Source organism: Schistocerca piceifrons, chromosome X (genome assembly GCF_021461385.2).
Source record: "Schistocerca piceifrons isolate TAMUIC-IGC-003096 chromosome X, iqSchPice1.1, whole genome shotgun sequence".
NCBI classification, from domain to species: Eukaryota; Metazoa; Arthropoda; class Insecta; order Orthoptera; family Acrididae; genus Schistocerca; species Schistocerca piceifrons.
The window spans coordinates 427,445,309-427,460,881 of NC_060149.1; the positions used below are offsets into that span (position 1 = coordinate 427,445,309).

At 38.8% G+C, this 15,573-nt stretch overlaps 1 protein-coding gene across 1 annotated transcript in view; it reads right to left on the reverse strand.

Moving 5' to 3' along the window:
* Nucleotides 1–3,318: 3,318 nt before the first annotated feature.
* LOC124722947 (spectrin beta chain, non-erythrocytic 2) overlaps nucleotides 3,319–15,573 on the reverse strand; it is a 315,201-nt gene continuing 302,946 nt past the window's right edge. The window contains exons 67-68 of the mRNA XM_047248111.1: nucleotides 11,050–11,081; nucleotides 3,319–3,975 (exon numbers count right to left, since the gene is read on the reverse strand). Coding sequence (XP_047104067.1) covers nucleotides 3,757–3,975; nucleotides 11,050–11,081 — 251 coding nt within the window. The 3' untranslated portion in view covers nucleotides 3,319–3,756. The remainder of the gene's footprint in view (nucleotides 3,976–11,049; nucleotides 11,082–15,573) is intronic.

Sequence of the window (15,573 nt, forward strand, 5' to 3'; positions counted from 1 at the left end):
TCAATTTATCTTCATTTCTTAAGTTTTTCAAGTAAGCTATGCATTCTGAGACAGCATTGTTACAAAATTGTGCATCACTGGTTTTTTTTTCTGAATAATAAAGTAGTTAAGTTTTTAAAAATACTTTGAGAAACAGATAGAAAAGAAACAAAGTTAATGTCTAGGAGGCTATTTTTGAAATCCACAGGCTTCTTTCATAGTCATTGTACTAGCATCTGGACTTCAGTTACTTCATTTAAAACCTCAGTTAGCACCAGATGATTTTGTGCATGGCAGATTTTATTTTGGCGTTACAGTTCCCACTTGTTTTGCTGTTTGAAGGAATGCATTTACCAACAAGACTGTTGAGAACTGCTGCACATTTGGAAGACTGGTGACAGAAAGCAGGAACATCATGAAGCATGGATGAAAAAAATCCTGAACATTGAGCAAAACAGTAAGTAAAGAGAGCTTCAGGGGCTATTTCACAGACCTTAGTTTGCTGGCCATTTAATTCTCCTGCCAGAACAGAAGCACCATCGTAGGTTTGGCCCACCACTTTGTTCTTCATATCATAATTCCAAAACATACCATTGAGTACAGCGAATGAAGCAGCAGAAGTTCTAGCTAGGCTAACATCATGAAAAACAAAGAAATGTTCTTGAATGTCACCATATGATTCCACTAGTCCCAAAACCCTAGAGCACTGTGACTTTGAAACGTCTGTTCCTTTGTTCAAACTGGAGGCACAAAATGAGGTTCTATCCAAACTCTAATGCATACATTCACAAATCATCTCATTTATACATTCACTCAGTTCATTCTGCAGAGTTTTTGAAAATCCCCATAAATAGCCCATTTTCTTCCAGTTTGCTTTCAAATCTTCATTTCTGTTTAGAAAAAAGTTTAAAGATGGCTCTGAAATTTCCAGGATTCAGTGAGTCTTCTGTCTCTCCATGACTTCTGAAAACTAGCTCCTGTTTACGCAAGACTTGCAACATCAATTAGAATTTTCACAATCTCTCTGTTAGCATTCACTTTGTTGTTTGTAGTATTCATTAAGTAGCTCTGAAATAATAAATGCTTGTTTGCATAGTTCTTAAAATGAAATAAAACTACTTAGTCTATCTCTGGAATAAGCATGCAATGCTAAACCTCTGGACAGATTCTTCACATCATCAAAACCCTCAGCAAACCATGTAGCTTTTTCTTATACTTAAGAGCAAACCTGGCCAGCAGAATAGTTTTCCTTTCATAGGGTTAGCACATAACTTGTACTGCCCAGACTGTTAACTTTTGAATATACATGTTTTGAACTTATTTTTCAGAAGAAAGTGTGGTGCCGGTGTTAGACATTCTTTCTTCAAAATTTGATGTCGTTCAGTTTCACATCTCCTTGAAAATGAAAGCCCCTACAAGGAAAAAATGATGTCCTCACTTGAAAGCATTACATTAGTCCTTGGACAAGGTAGGGCATCATCCAAATTCACTGCACACAAGACAACTAATGTAAGAGAAACCTAGAGAGAGAGCTCTACAGCTGCTGGCCTCCTGTACCACTGATGTGCACAGCAACATGGCTAAGGCAGTCTGTAACGCCCCCCCCCCCCCCTTTCGCCCCTTCTTCTGTCCCTAGTAGTAATAATGTTAGGTTACCACGGCAACCAAGCATTTACAGGTGGCCTAGCACATGACTGGCCTCCTTGCCATATGCTTCGCACCTCTGGCTGTCTCAGGTTAGAGTTAAGCTTTCACACTTTGATTTGCTCTCTAATTATGGAGTTCAGAAAAAACAACACAAATTAACTTCTTTTGCTCTCTCTGACAAATGTGCATAATGGTTTATTGTAAAAACAATTATTGCTACTACTACTGTCGCTTCTACCACAGAAAAGTGAGGGAGCTTGATCACATTTGCCTCCTCTGATCAACTGCTACTGCCTTTTTGGCATACTTATTCCCTGCCATCATCATTTACCAACGTGTGCCAAGACTTGTCAGTCCAGGTGCCCTTTTTCAGTACTATGCAAACAGTCTATAGTTCTGTGACCTGTCACATGCAGTGAGCAAGGGAATACATGTGCGGCAGAAGCACCTGTACCTTGTAGTGAGGTGTAGGACCTCTGAGTTACATGGCTGCAAACAAGTTGTTGTTGTGCAGCACTGAACTGGTGTAGGATCTGCTGTGTTGTTTGCTGTTTATACACTGTTATAATCTGTGAAATCTGGCTGTGACCACTGCTCACAGTAGTTGATTTAGACAATCAGCATAAACTGGATTTCTCATATTCAGTTTTCCATACCAATACTGATCTTTCAAATGATATTGCACTACACATACAGTCCCATTATATGTTTTGTAAATAAACTAATGACAACATTGTTATGATTTCTGTTTTTCACTCTATTTTAGTTGAAACTTGGTCTTATTGAAAAATATTTTGTATTAGTACAGTATCTGAGTCTCAGCATATTAATTAAAATGCATCTATGACAGCAGTGTCTGACGAGAATTATTCAAATGCCAGGTTAGCCTCCTTTTTTCAGCCAGGTATGCAGTTGGTGAGAAAGGACAAGATAATTATTGCAAACTCAGTTTCATTTTTTCCAGTCTCATTGATTCAGGAGGCAGCATACAACAGAGTTATTGGAAAAAATGTCACTTTGTATCAATGAGGAGCACTTAAGAACATATTTTACAAAATTAGCATTCAATCATTGTGCGAGCTGCCAAAATGCTGTATCTATAAGTACTCTAAGGGGATTGGGGGGAAAGATGGGTGGGGCATGGTTACGCGTAACAGAGATAATGTAGCAAATGGCATATATTAAGGTTACCATTTCTTATTTACATAGAGTTTTTGGTAAACATATTTTGTTATTTCATGGTGGTTCTTTTCAAGTCCTTACTACGGCATTACAAATGTCAATAATGTGTCAATACTGTCAAGACAATCCTAAGAAATAAAAAATGTATTTGCAGTGATTACATTTTTCTTACAAATATTTAATTACATCACCTATAACTTTTTGTAAACTGTCTGTTACCTCAGAGAGTTTAAGGAAAGAAAGAGGGCAAGAAAAATATGTAACATTATCACAGAAGTACTCAGTTCTGCTTGAAAAGTGGTATCAGAAAATCACATGCCATAAAATTTAGATAAAAAGAAATTACAGATCATTTGATAATAAATATTTTAGCAAGTCCAGTTTGCAACTGTAATTATACAGGTCCCAATGAAGATTACCTTGTAGGACTCTGTGATGTTGACTTTCCCAGAAACAAAAGAGGTGCTTACAAAAATACTTTCCCATCACGTAGTGAAAGAGGGATGTAGCTAAGATTTAAGTTATGAACACATTCATAATTTATTTTTATTACAGAAATAGAATGACAGAAGAAAGTATGACACTACTTCTAGCCAACTGAAATTTTCTTATGTATATAAATCTTTCCTCAACATATTAAAATAATAAAGCACCACGTTTGCCCACTGTTTGCAATATGTTGAGGGGGGTGTATGATTGCCTCTTTCCATTTTTTACCAGTAGCTGCACTCACTTCTATTTACAATTTAGGAGAGACATTTGTTGACCTAACACCTGTGAAGGTAACATGATAAATATCAAAATAAAGGTCACTGTTAAAATATTAAGTCACATTAGCCATACTAATGAGACCATAGCTGCACTTTTCTCCATAACACTACTATTAAGTTTGCCTCGGCTTAAGCCGTCCACATGGAAACTGGCAGTGCACTTCACCACAAATAACACTCAAAGATGTGTAGCACGTTTCTGACGGAACAGTTTGCTGAGGACATTACTGGTTCGTTTGTCTTTATCCTTGCGTGTACTCGGTGCATGCTGTTCACTCTCAGACGAGCTCTCACTAGGACGTTGACCCTCCAATCCACCAGCTCCTCCAGGCCCAGAACTGGCACTGTATGCTGATAAAGATGATAGTCGAGAACTGTAGTCTGGTGGCAGTGATGCCTGCAGAAAAGATACACATTAGTCATGTCCACCTGTAGCATATAATGACAGTACAGAAAAGTAATAAATAAACATTTTGGTTTCAACAATTCAGCAGAGGAATAATTGTCCAAATGCAGGTGTTAAGTTCTTTACTTCCTCTTACTTTCTAACTACATCCTCCAGGTAGTGTCAGTGAGCCTACAATTATCCATGTAACAAAACGAACTTAGTATTTTCACAGAATTAAAAAAAAAAACATACCAATGAAGCACAGGAAGAATATGTAGTAAAAGCAGGAATACAACAAAGGGTATATAATAGAACACATGAAATAAGCTCTGAAATTAATCTTTCACATATAAGGTTAAAATTATATGATATATACCACCACCCCCGCCCCCTCCGCCCCTTCTCTCCCATCATCCTCAATGCATATATTTCCTTCTACTATCAAATTTAAAAATTAATTTATGGCTCAGGATGTGTCCTATCAACTGATCCTTCTTTTAGTTAAATCGTGGCATAAATTTCTTTTTTCCCTAATTTGATCTGCACCACCTGATTTGTTATTCAATCTACCCATCTAACTGTCAGGATTCTGCATCATATTTCAAAAGTGTCTATTCTCTCCTTCTTTGTACTGCTTATCAGCAATGTTTCACTTCCGTTAAAGGCTATTCTTCAGACAAATAACTCAAGAGAATACTTTGTGACACTAAAAATATTAGATTACAATTTCCTCTCGTTTAAAAATGCTTTTCTCACTGTTGCCTGTCTTCTTTTTATATCCTTTGCACTTGAGGCACCATCAGTTAGTTTGCCACCCAAACAGAAAAACTCATGTAATATACTTTTAGTGTCTCATTTCTTCATCTAATGCCCTCAACATTGCCTTATTTAATCTAATTACATTCCATTACCCTTCTTTTAGCATTACTGATGCTCATAATATAATCTGTTCTCAAGATTCTAGTCACTCCATTCAACTGCTCTTCCTAGTCATTTGCCATCTCTGCCAGAATTACAATATCACTGGCAAACCCTGAAATTTTTATTTCCTTCTCCCTTAATTGTAATTCCCTTTTCAAATTTCTCCTCAGTTTTCATCGCAGCTTGCTCACTGTACAGACCGAATAACATCAAGGATAGAGTACAACCATGCCTCACTCCCTCCTGAACTATGGCGTTCCTTTCAGGTACTTCAATTCTTTAAACTAAAGTCTCGTTTCTGTACAAGTTAAAAACAATCCTTCACTTCCTGTTTGTTATCTCTGTTACCTTCAAAATTTCAAAGAGTGTAGTCCAATAAACATTGCCCAAACTTTTCTCTATATGTATGTTTGCCTTTCTTCAATGTATCTTCGAGGACAAGTCTTAGGACTCTTTCGCGAGGTAGGCTTCTACCAGTTTTTCCATTCTCCTGTAAGTAATTCATGTCAATATTTTGCATCCATGGCTTATTACACTGATGACTTGATATTATCACACCTATCAGCACCTGCCTCCTTTGGAATTGGAATTATTACATTCTTCCTGAAGTCTGTCTAAGATCTCACACACCAGATTGAATAACATTGTCATGGCTGGTTCTCACAAGGATCTCAATAATTCTGGAGGAATGTTATCTACTCATAGAGCCTTGTTTCCATTTATGTCTCTCTCAGAGTACCACACCTGCCACTTCGTTTTCACACATCTCCTCTTCTCTTTCTATTATATTGTTCTCAAGTTTGTTTTATGTATATAGATGTTCTACATATTCTTTCCACTTTTCAGCTTTCCCTTCTTTGCTTAGTAGTGGCTTGCCACTGAACTCTTGATACTCATACAACACCTTCTCTTTTCTCTGTAAGTCTCTCTAATATTACACAAACACAAATATGAAATCCACCAAATGTGGCACTTTATCTTCACATACAAGTAAATCAACATGGGGCCTGCTGGGTTTACTTTTATCACCAAATCACTGCACAGGACACCTGAATATGACCATGCAAATGTATTTCTAGTGGTACAACAGAACACTGAGAATGTTTATTTCAGTATTTCCTCAATATTGTTTTTGCTATTTTGTGGGACTGATGACCCTGTAGTTTGGTCCCTTTATCCCTCAAATTTATATAAGTAAGGAACAGGAGCAGCTCCAGCACTGACCCTGGGGCAAACCCCCCCCCCCCCCCCCCCCATTTAACTGGTCCCACTCAGACCCCACATCACAGCCACTGTCAACACTGTGCAGAATGACCTTCTGCTGTCTGTTATTAAAGTTACTGATCAGTCATATATATGTACAGTATTTAACGATCACTTTCTGAGCATTGCTGGTGAATTAAATAAAAACTTAGTTTGTACAAGTTACTAAGAACCGACTTTACATCGTTGACCTTGTGCTGCTGACCAGACACTTCCTTCAAGACTGACCATATGGTTTTAATTTTATCCTGTGAATTAGCTATTCTATTTGTGTACCACATGCTCTTTGCCTTCATAACAACATTTTAAGCACTTTACAATACTGTTACTCTAGCTCAAGTGTGACTACTTCTAACATTCTGATATAATTTCCACTTTGTTCTACACAATATCCTTGTCCCACTAGTCAGACACCCAGGCTGCCGCTTACTGCTAGTACCCTGTTTAGAATGTTCTAATGGAAAGCAACTTTTAAAGAGCACGAGAAATGTGTTAAGGAAGGCATATTTGTCATCTATATTATTGGCACTATAAACATCCTGCCACTATTGTTCATTAACGAGGTTTTAAAAAACCCTCTACTGCTGTTGGATTAGCTTTTCTACATAGTCTATAATTATATATAACATTTGTTCAAGTACAAACACCTTTTAGTGTTAAAATTTGTGCATCACTGTCTGAAAGGCCAGTCACCCTTTTACTAACAGAATGCCCATCTAGTAATGAAGAATGAATAAAAATATTATCTATAGTTGTGCTACTGTTCCCCTGCACTCTGGTTGCAAAAGAACATAGTCTGCATCAGATCATATTAATTAAGATCTTCCAACAGCCTTTTTCTTGTGCCAATGAACCAACAATTAGATTTTTCACTTAACTCTACAACATCCTATTCCCCACAAAATGCTATTCTGATATAGTGCCACTTCAAGTAATGGCGTTGAGTGTGCTTTGGTATGGTAACCTTCCTAAATGCCTAAACAGCCAGTCTGTCTCAACCAACAGTCTAGCACATTTTGCAGTGATACTGGAACCATATCAAAAGCTACAATGAGTAAGCCAGTTCTCCTTTTGAATGCATGCTTGTTTCTTAAGCTATTAAGACCAATTTCAGAACAACATTCCTGCATTTTTCAAATGTCTCTTAACAGGATAAGCTTTCTTTTTTCTCCAACCCTCAAGATGAAAAGTGAATTTTTTCCAGTTATTACACAAAACTATTCCAGTACTATTTTATTTTTTTTTTTTTTTATTTTTTTTTTTTTTTTTTTGCCAAAAATCAATTACTTTCTGATAAAATCTACACAGATATGATAATTTTTTTCCATTTATCACTGGCAGTCTGAATTATAAAGCTTCCAACCTAAGAATTATTACACACTTTTTGCTCGATTCAAGCCTGCAAGAAAAAATGTAGGATTTGAGGATTTGCCTTGATGTGAAAACACCATTTGATTTTCATATTTTTCCCTCATGAGGGACCACAGTCACGCAAAACTTTTTGAAAGAAATTTATGCTATTTGAATGTATATCATAATAAATACAAATCTAGAGTCAATTGTCGAAATTTCTTTAACAAAAATAAACAATATAGCAATGATGTTAATATTCTGTTAAATGTAAATGAGTGAATCTGCCCTGAACACTGTGATGCCAACTGCTGCTCAGATTACTGCTGCAGTTGCAGTACAATGTGCCACAGACACATGTTGAAAGCAACAGTGCTTTACTGTCCTATGGGAGATAGTGTGACTTTGACTTCTGACTTTGATCTACTTGGCTCAAACAATTATAGAGGACATATATTTTAATGTGGATTGTGAATTCCAAATGATGGTGCAACTTATAATTTTTCACATTAACAAATCACTGCCAGAAGTGAAAGATGTGATAAATGACTAAAAAACGCTAATGCTTGGGTTTGTAGTCAGACACATACTGAATATACACTGACAGAAAAAAATATCATGATACCAAAAAATAATTAATGTAGAATAATGAAATTTTGGGAATACGTTTGTCTGGGTAACATATTTAAGTGATTAACACAGCAAGATCACAGGTAATGCAAGTTCGAGATAAGCCGTCACAAATGTGTAATGTTGGTACATTAATAATGCAAGAATGCAAACATGTATGCATTGTATTGCACAGATATTGTACAGGTGTGGATGTCAGTTTGTGGGATGGAGTTCCATGCCTGTTGCTCTTGGTGGGGCAATACAGGGATGGTTAATGCTGTTTGCTGATGATGCTGGAGTCGTCGTCCAATGATGTCCCATATGTGCTCCCTTGGAGACAGATCTGGTGATTGAGCAGGCCAAGGCAACATGTTGACACACTGTAGAGCATGTTGGATTAGAACAGTGGTATGTGAGCAAGCGTTATCCTGTTTGAAAATATCCCCCGGAATGCTGTTCATGAATGGCAGTACAACAGGTTGAATCACTAGACTGATGCACAAATTTTCAGTCAGGGTGCATGGGATAACCACTAGAGTGCTCCTGCTATCATGCGAAATCACACCCCAGACCATACCTACAGGTGCAGGTCCAGTGTGTCTAGCACAATGACAGGTCAGTTGCAGGTCTCAACTGGCCTCCTCCTAGCCAACACACAGCCATCACTGGCACCGAGGCAAAACCTGCTTTCATCAGAAAACCCAACTGACCTCCACCCTGCCCTCTAACAAGCTCTCCCTTGACATCACTTACATCGCAAATGGTGGCGGTTTGGGGTCCGTAGAATGCACACTACAGAGCATCTGAGCTCAGACCTGTCCTTTAAGAAACCGATTTGTAACAGTTTGTTTTGTCACTGTGGTGACTGCTGCTACCGAAATTGCTACTGCAGATGCAGAATGATATGCCACAGCCATACGCTGAACACAATGGTCTTCCCTCTCGGTACAACAATGTGGCCATCCAGAGCAGACTCTTCTTGTGACCATACATTATTTTGATCATGACCGCCAGCAGTCATGTACAGTGGCTACATTCCTGTCATGTCTTTCTGCAATATTGCAGAGGGATCCAGCTTCTTGTCACCCTATTATTTGATCTCGTTCAAACCCGTTGAGGTGTTGATGATGGTGTCTTTGCTGCCTTAAAGGCATTGTTGACTATCATCATCTCATCTCCAATCTCAAAGGTAACTAACACTGATGACCATTACAGCATGTGTTTACAGCAAACTTGATTTACATCCTCATAGTGGCACTACTAGCATCACTCTTATGTGACTGGTGCAAAATTTGAAATGACATCATCTTTCGGATGTAGGAACATACCTACAAACTTTCAACCGTGTCGCACAACTCCTCCTTGGCAATGCGATAATTTTTTTTCTGTCAGTGTATTAGAGCAAAACATTTAATATTTTGTATCAAGGTTTGTCTGCAATTCTTATATTTGTTTCTTAACATGTACCACTAAATTTATGAGGTTCACTGCAAAAAGTCACTGCAAAAGTAACACCCACGAAATAGAGCAAAGTATTTTAAGTGATTTATTCATTTTTAATGGTACACCTGCACTGCCTGCAAAAAAAGTGATGCACCCAGAAGACTTGGTCACATATTGTACACGTACAGTCAGTCAGTGGGTATGTAAATAATTACAGTTGCAATTCTCTGTGACAGGTAGAATGGCCACCAGAGTACATTATTGTTGCTACTGTGCCTGGTAGGGTATAGAAGGGTTGTGAACAACATCAGATACTGAGTGATTACTGCAAAAGATGGAGATCCCACTTACTCATACAAGACAGAATTATCAACACCTGAGAGAGTTGAAGAGGGTCTCACTCTGGGTCTCAATCTGGCCAGCTGATCAAATTGCACAATATTCAGCTTTGTGGAGTATCTGGATGTGACAGTGGTGCGATGTTACACTGCATGGGGATGTGAGAGCAGGCACACTCATCTTCCAGATACTGATCGGCCACACCTGACCATCACAAGAGAGGAGCACTGCACTGTGCACCAAACACATCATAGCCCCTTGGCATCTGCACCTGACATCTGAGGACAACATTGCAAGAGTCTGTGTCATCCTGCACCATTTGCCAGATACTACCAGCAGTCAGACTAGAGCATTATGGAACCGTGGGGTAGGTGGTCGTTAACAACACAATACAAATGGCTGTATTTGAACTGGTGCTGTGAACAGAAAGCATGGACTGCTGGTGATATTGCGGCGTGTTCAGCCATCAATTGCGGTTCTGCTCTACACTGGATGAACATCATCAGTGAGTACTGAGACAGCTTGATGAAGGGTCCCATTCTCTCACTGTTTTCAAGAGGCACAACAGTGTTACTCCTCATGTCATGATGTGGGGATCTATCAGAGATCAGGGTGGGTAGTGAGTGAGGGAATCCTGGCAACACAGTACATCATGGACATCCTGCGCCCTCATGTGTTACCTCTCATGTGACAGTATCATGGTCATTCTTCAACAGGACAATGCTCATTCACACATGGCTATGAACTGTCTGCGTGATGTTGAGATACTCCCATGGTCAGCAAGATCCCCATTCTGTCCCCAATAGAACCTATGTGGGACAAGCACAGACATCAACTCCGTCCCAGTGCTAGCATCCGGGATATCAAGGACCTGTTACTAGAGTGGTGGAGCAGCTTGTCTCAGGAGTGGGTACAATGGCTTTACGACACCCTTCCCAGCAAAATTAGTGCATGCATCCAGCCCAGAGGTGGCGCCATGTCGTACTAACAAATGAGCTCATACTGCCAAGTTCTTTATAAATTTGACTCAATTTTGTAATCCCTGAAATAACAATGCCTGCTCTATCAACCTTCAACATTTCATTTATCCCTCCCCTTCAGGGAGCTTCACTTTCTTTGTCAGGCAGTGTATATTATCTTGAGCAGTCATATTACCTGTCTAGCTTGTGGTGTGATGTTCCCATAAACTGAAACAAAAAGAAAAATATTGTAAGAATAAGAACACAAATGACGCAACATAGAAACATCAATCAAGTGGTCCTCCATTATATTATGAAAAATAACATTCTATAAAAACAAAATAACTAACTATTTTGAAATTAATCTGAATTATTCTTACTTCATATATTACACTTAGCCTGCATGCCCTTTTTAGGAGTTCCAGTTTATCAACTGTATTTTTAAGTTTTGTTTTCTTTGTATTTCGGATTTCCATTTCACAGTAATACAGTTTTGTGGGTGGCACCATTAAGATTGCTAATTCAGTTTGTTTCTCTGTTTCATGTACTAAACTGCCCCATTAACCTTATGCTCAACATCTGTTACAAGGCTATTTCTACTTTGCGGAAAAAGATCTTTTTCCATTCAATATTTTATGCTGGAAAATTTTTCATTTTTTTTTAAGGCTATGCACCAAATATCTAAATTTGAGACAGGTAACCTGATGAAGTAGGCAATGACAATACAAAAAATAAATAATGTGTCAAATTTTAAATTACTTAATTCCTGCACAATTAATGAGTCCCCAGCTACATATCAAATCTGAGGCAGTAAAAAAAAAAAAAAAAAAAAAATCAGACTATTAAATAATACTTACATTAGCTGTAGTTTTGAAAACTGGTAAAAGGCTACACACATTATGCATTAATGTAATATTTTGTTTAGTTATTGCCTTAAACTGTCCCAAAAAATAACGGAAGACTGTATACACCAACTTACTCTACATGAAGGAGGTGGACTATTCAATGATAAGGCAAAGAGATTCACTAATTTCCCTTAAAAAGTGAACAAAAAGCTTAAAAGATTAGCCACAAATTCTGTTTCTTACAACATTTTGCCTTTAATATGCTCTCCCCCCCCCCCCCCCCCCCCCCCTCTAATTTTCCTGCCCAATCTGGAGAAGGGCAAAGGGCAAACATGTTAAACACTGAGAGCTCCAACATTAGGTGGCTAACTAAGCCTCTTGGGGAAATAGCAGGCAGGGTGGGAAAGAATGACATTGCAAACTCACAATGTTTGCCGTGGGGGCCTTGTCTGAGATGTGGAAGAAGCTCTGACGGTGGCTATCGAGCACACTGGGTGCAACCAGCTGCAAATAATGGCACATGTGAGCAGAAGGCTGATTTGGTGAAGGTAACTAGCATCATGTGGGGTGCAGGCTAGGTTCACTATTTGTAGTATTGCACCCAAGTCTGATCGTGGTCCTCTGGTTTGGAGTAGGACGAAAGGTCTAAGCCAGAGGCTCAGATGACTCTGCAGCAGTATCAGGTGCTAATTTCTCAATCTCCTCTATCGAGTGGAGAACTGCAGGAATTTCCTTAACAGGTCAGGCATGCACTACATGCAGCAAATGGATATTTTGGTAGTGGAGTATGTGTGACGAATAGCCAGCCAAACTCAAAGAGACATCGGCCAGAATGCTCTCAGGAAATGCTTGTCCTCACGTACTGGATATAGAAAAGGCTAATATGGTATTAGTAAAACGCAGGAGCATCCAAGGAAAGGTCCCAGAATTAATATTGTTTATTGAAGGTTATAATGCCCACATAGTATTAGGAACAGAAAGTTGGTTGAAACCGGAAGTGAATGGCAATGTAATTGTAAGGCCAGATTGTAATATTTATGGCAAGGATAGGTTAGTCACCAATGATGGCAGAATATTTATTGCAGTAAAGAATTCAATACTATGTAGCAAGGTTACAACGGATTATGAATGCAGATTAATCTAGGTGAAGTTAAGCATCAAAGGTCAGTCAAAAATGGTAATCAGATGCTCTTACAGATCACCTGGGCCAGGAAATTTAGCGGCACAGGACTTCAGAGACAATTTGCAGAACATCGTTAATAATTTTCCTGATCATTCTCTTATAATAGGGGTGACTTCAACTTGCAAGGCCTAGACTGAGAAAATAATTCTATCCAGACAGGTGCCAGAGACAGGGATTTGTGTGACATTATTCTGAATGTCTTATCTGAGATTTACTTCAACCAGATAATAAGGGAACCAAGTTGTGAAGGTAATGTCCTAGACCTAGTTGCAAAAGACAGACCTGAACTTAGCAAATCAGATAACATAGAGCAAGGTATCAGTGATGATAAGGCCATGATAGTGGCTATGACTATGACTATGTGTATGAAAAGGAATCAGTAAAAACAGCTAGTATCACTCTTGCCTTCTTACTATGTTAGTTAAAATTATTACGAGGAATATTAAGAAAGACAGGAAAATATTTTTTCTTAGCAAGAGTGACAGGATACAAATTGCATAGTATCTAAGTAGTCAACATAAAATATTCAGTGCTGAGGATGAAGCTGTGGAACACGAACTGAAAAAAATTCAAAAGCCTCATTCAATATGCCTTAGACAAGTATGTTCTGAGCACGGTCACAAGGGATTGGAAAGATCCACTGTGGTTTAATGATCATGTTACAAAACTGCTACATAAACAAAGAGAGCTTCATCACAGATTCAAGACAAATCAAAACCTAGCTGCCCAACAAAAATGTGAACCGATGAGACAAGTGTTCAATGACTTTAGAAGTAAAATTTTGTCAACTGATCTGACTAACATTTTTAAGAGGCTTTTGTCTTATATAAATTCAGTAAGCAGTTCAAAATCATCTATTCAGTCACTCAGTGACCTTACTGACAGCAAAATGGAAGATGATAGAGAGAAGGCCAAAATTCAGAATTCAGTCTTCCAAGATTGTTTCACTGCAGACAATCACAATATGGTTCCTCTTTCAATCATCATATGAATGTCAAAATGGCAGATATTGAGGTAACCAACTGACGAATAGAAGATCAAGTACAAGTGCTTAATAGTGGAAAGACATCAGGACCAGATACCTGTAAGATTCTGCAAAGATTATACGAAAGAACTTGCTCCCCTTCCAGCAGCAGTTTGTTGTAGTTTTTTCGAGCAACGATGGGTACTTAAAACTGGAAAAAAAAGTGCAGGTCATCCCCATGTTTACAAAGGGCCATAGGGCAGATGCACATAATTAGAGGCCTGTACTGTTGATGTCAACCTGTTGTAGTGCCTTTGGAGAAGAAAAATCTCCTCTATAAAAATCAACATGGATTCCACAGAGATCTTGCAAAACTCAGCTTGCTCTGTTCCTCCATGAGATCCATAGTGCTGTAGCTCAGGTTGATGCTCTGTTCCTTGACTTCAGGAAGGCATTTGACACTGTCCCACACTGCCATCTAGTGAAAAAACTATGAGCTACCAAGTATCGGGCCAGACTTGCAACTGGATCCAGGATGTACTTATACATAGAACTCTATATGGCACTCTTAATGAAAAAGATTTACAGATTTAAAGTTAATTTCTGCAGTATCCCAAGGAAGTGTGATATTACTGTTACTGTTTATGATATACAAATGCTCTAGTAAGATGCCCTTTAAGACTGTACTGATTTGCAGAATGATCTGCAGAGGGTTGATGAATAAATGTAACATATTGCACATACATAAGAAAATAAATCCACTACTGTACAATGACACTATTGATGAAAATTGTTGGAAACAGTATCTACCATCAAATATCCAGGAGTAACTATTCAGAGCAATCTTAAGTGGAATTAACATATAAAACAAATAGTAGGAAAAGCTGATGCCAGACAGATTCATAGGAAGAATCGTAAGGAAATGTAACTCATCCATGAAAGAAGTGGCTTACAAGGTGTTTGTTCAACAGATGCTTGAGTGTTGTTCACAAATCTGGGACCCTTCCCAGGTAGGAGTAGTGGTGATGGTGGTGGTGGTGGTGGTGGTGGTGGAGGGGGGGGGGGGGGGAGGAGAGAGGGAGAGAGAGAGAGATTTACTCAGTGTGAGAGTGTTACAGAGATACTCAGCAAACACCAGTGGCATATGCTACGAAAGAGATGTTGGGAATCATGGAGTGGTTTATCATTGAAATTTTGAGAGAGAGTCAGATACCATATTACTCCCTCCCAAATACATCTCGGGAAAAGATCGTGATGAGAAAAGTTGAGAAAGTACTGCTAATACAGAGACTTACCAACAATCATTCTTCCCATACATCACTCATGACTGGAACAGGGAAAGGGGGGGGGGGGGGGGGGAGATCAGTTAGTGGTACCAGCAGTACCCTCTAGCACACACTGTCAGATGGTTTGTGGAGTACTGATGTAAATGTAGCACATCATCATATTCAAGTTAGATGCTACTGATATTACTGGGCATATATTTCTTCAGGAGAGCGACTTCTTTTTGTGGTCTTCAGTCTGAAGACTTTTTTGATGCAGCTCTCCATTCCATGCTACTCTATCCTGTGAGAGCCTCTTCATCTCCGAATAACTGCTGCAACCTACATCTTTCTGCTGCTTACTGTATTCATCTCTTTGTCTCCCTCTACAATTTTTACCCCTCACACTGCCCTCCAATACTAAATTGGTGATCCCTTGATGCCTCAGAATGTGCCCTACCAACAG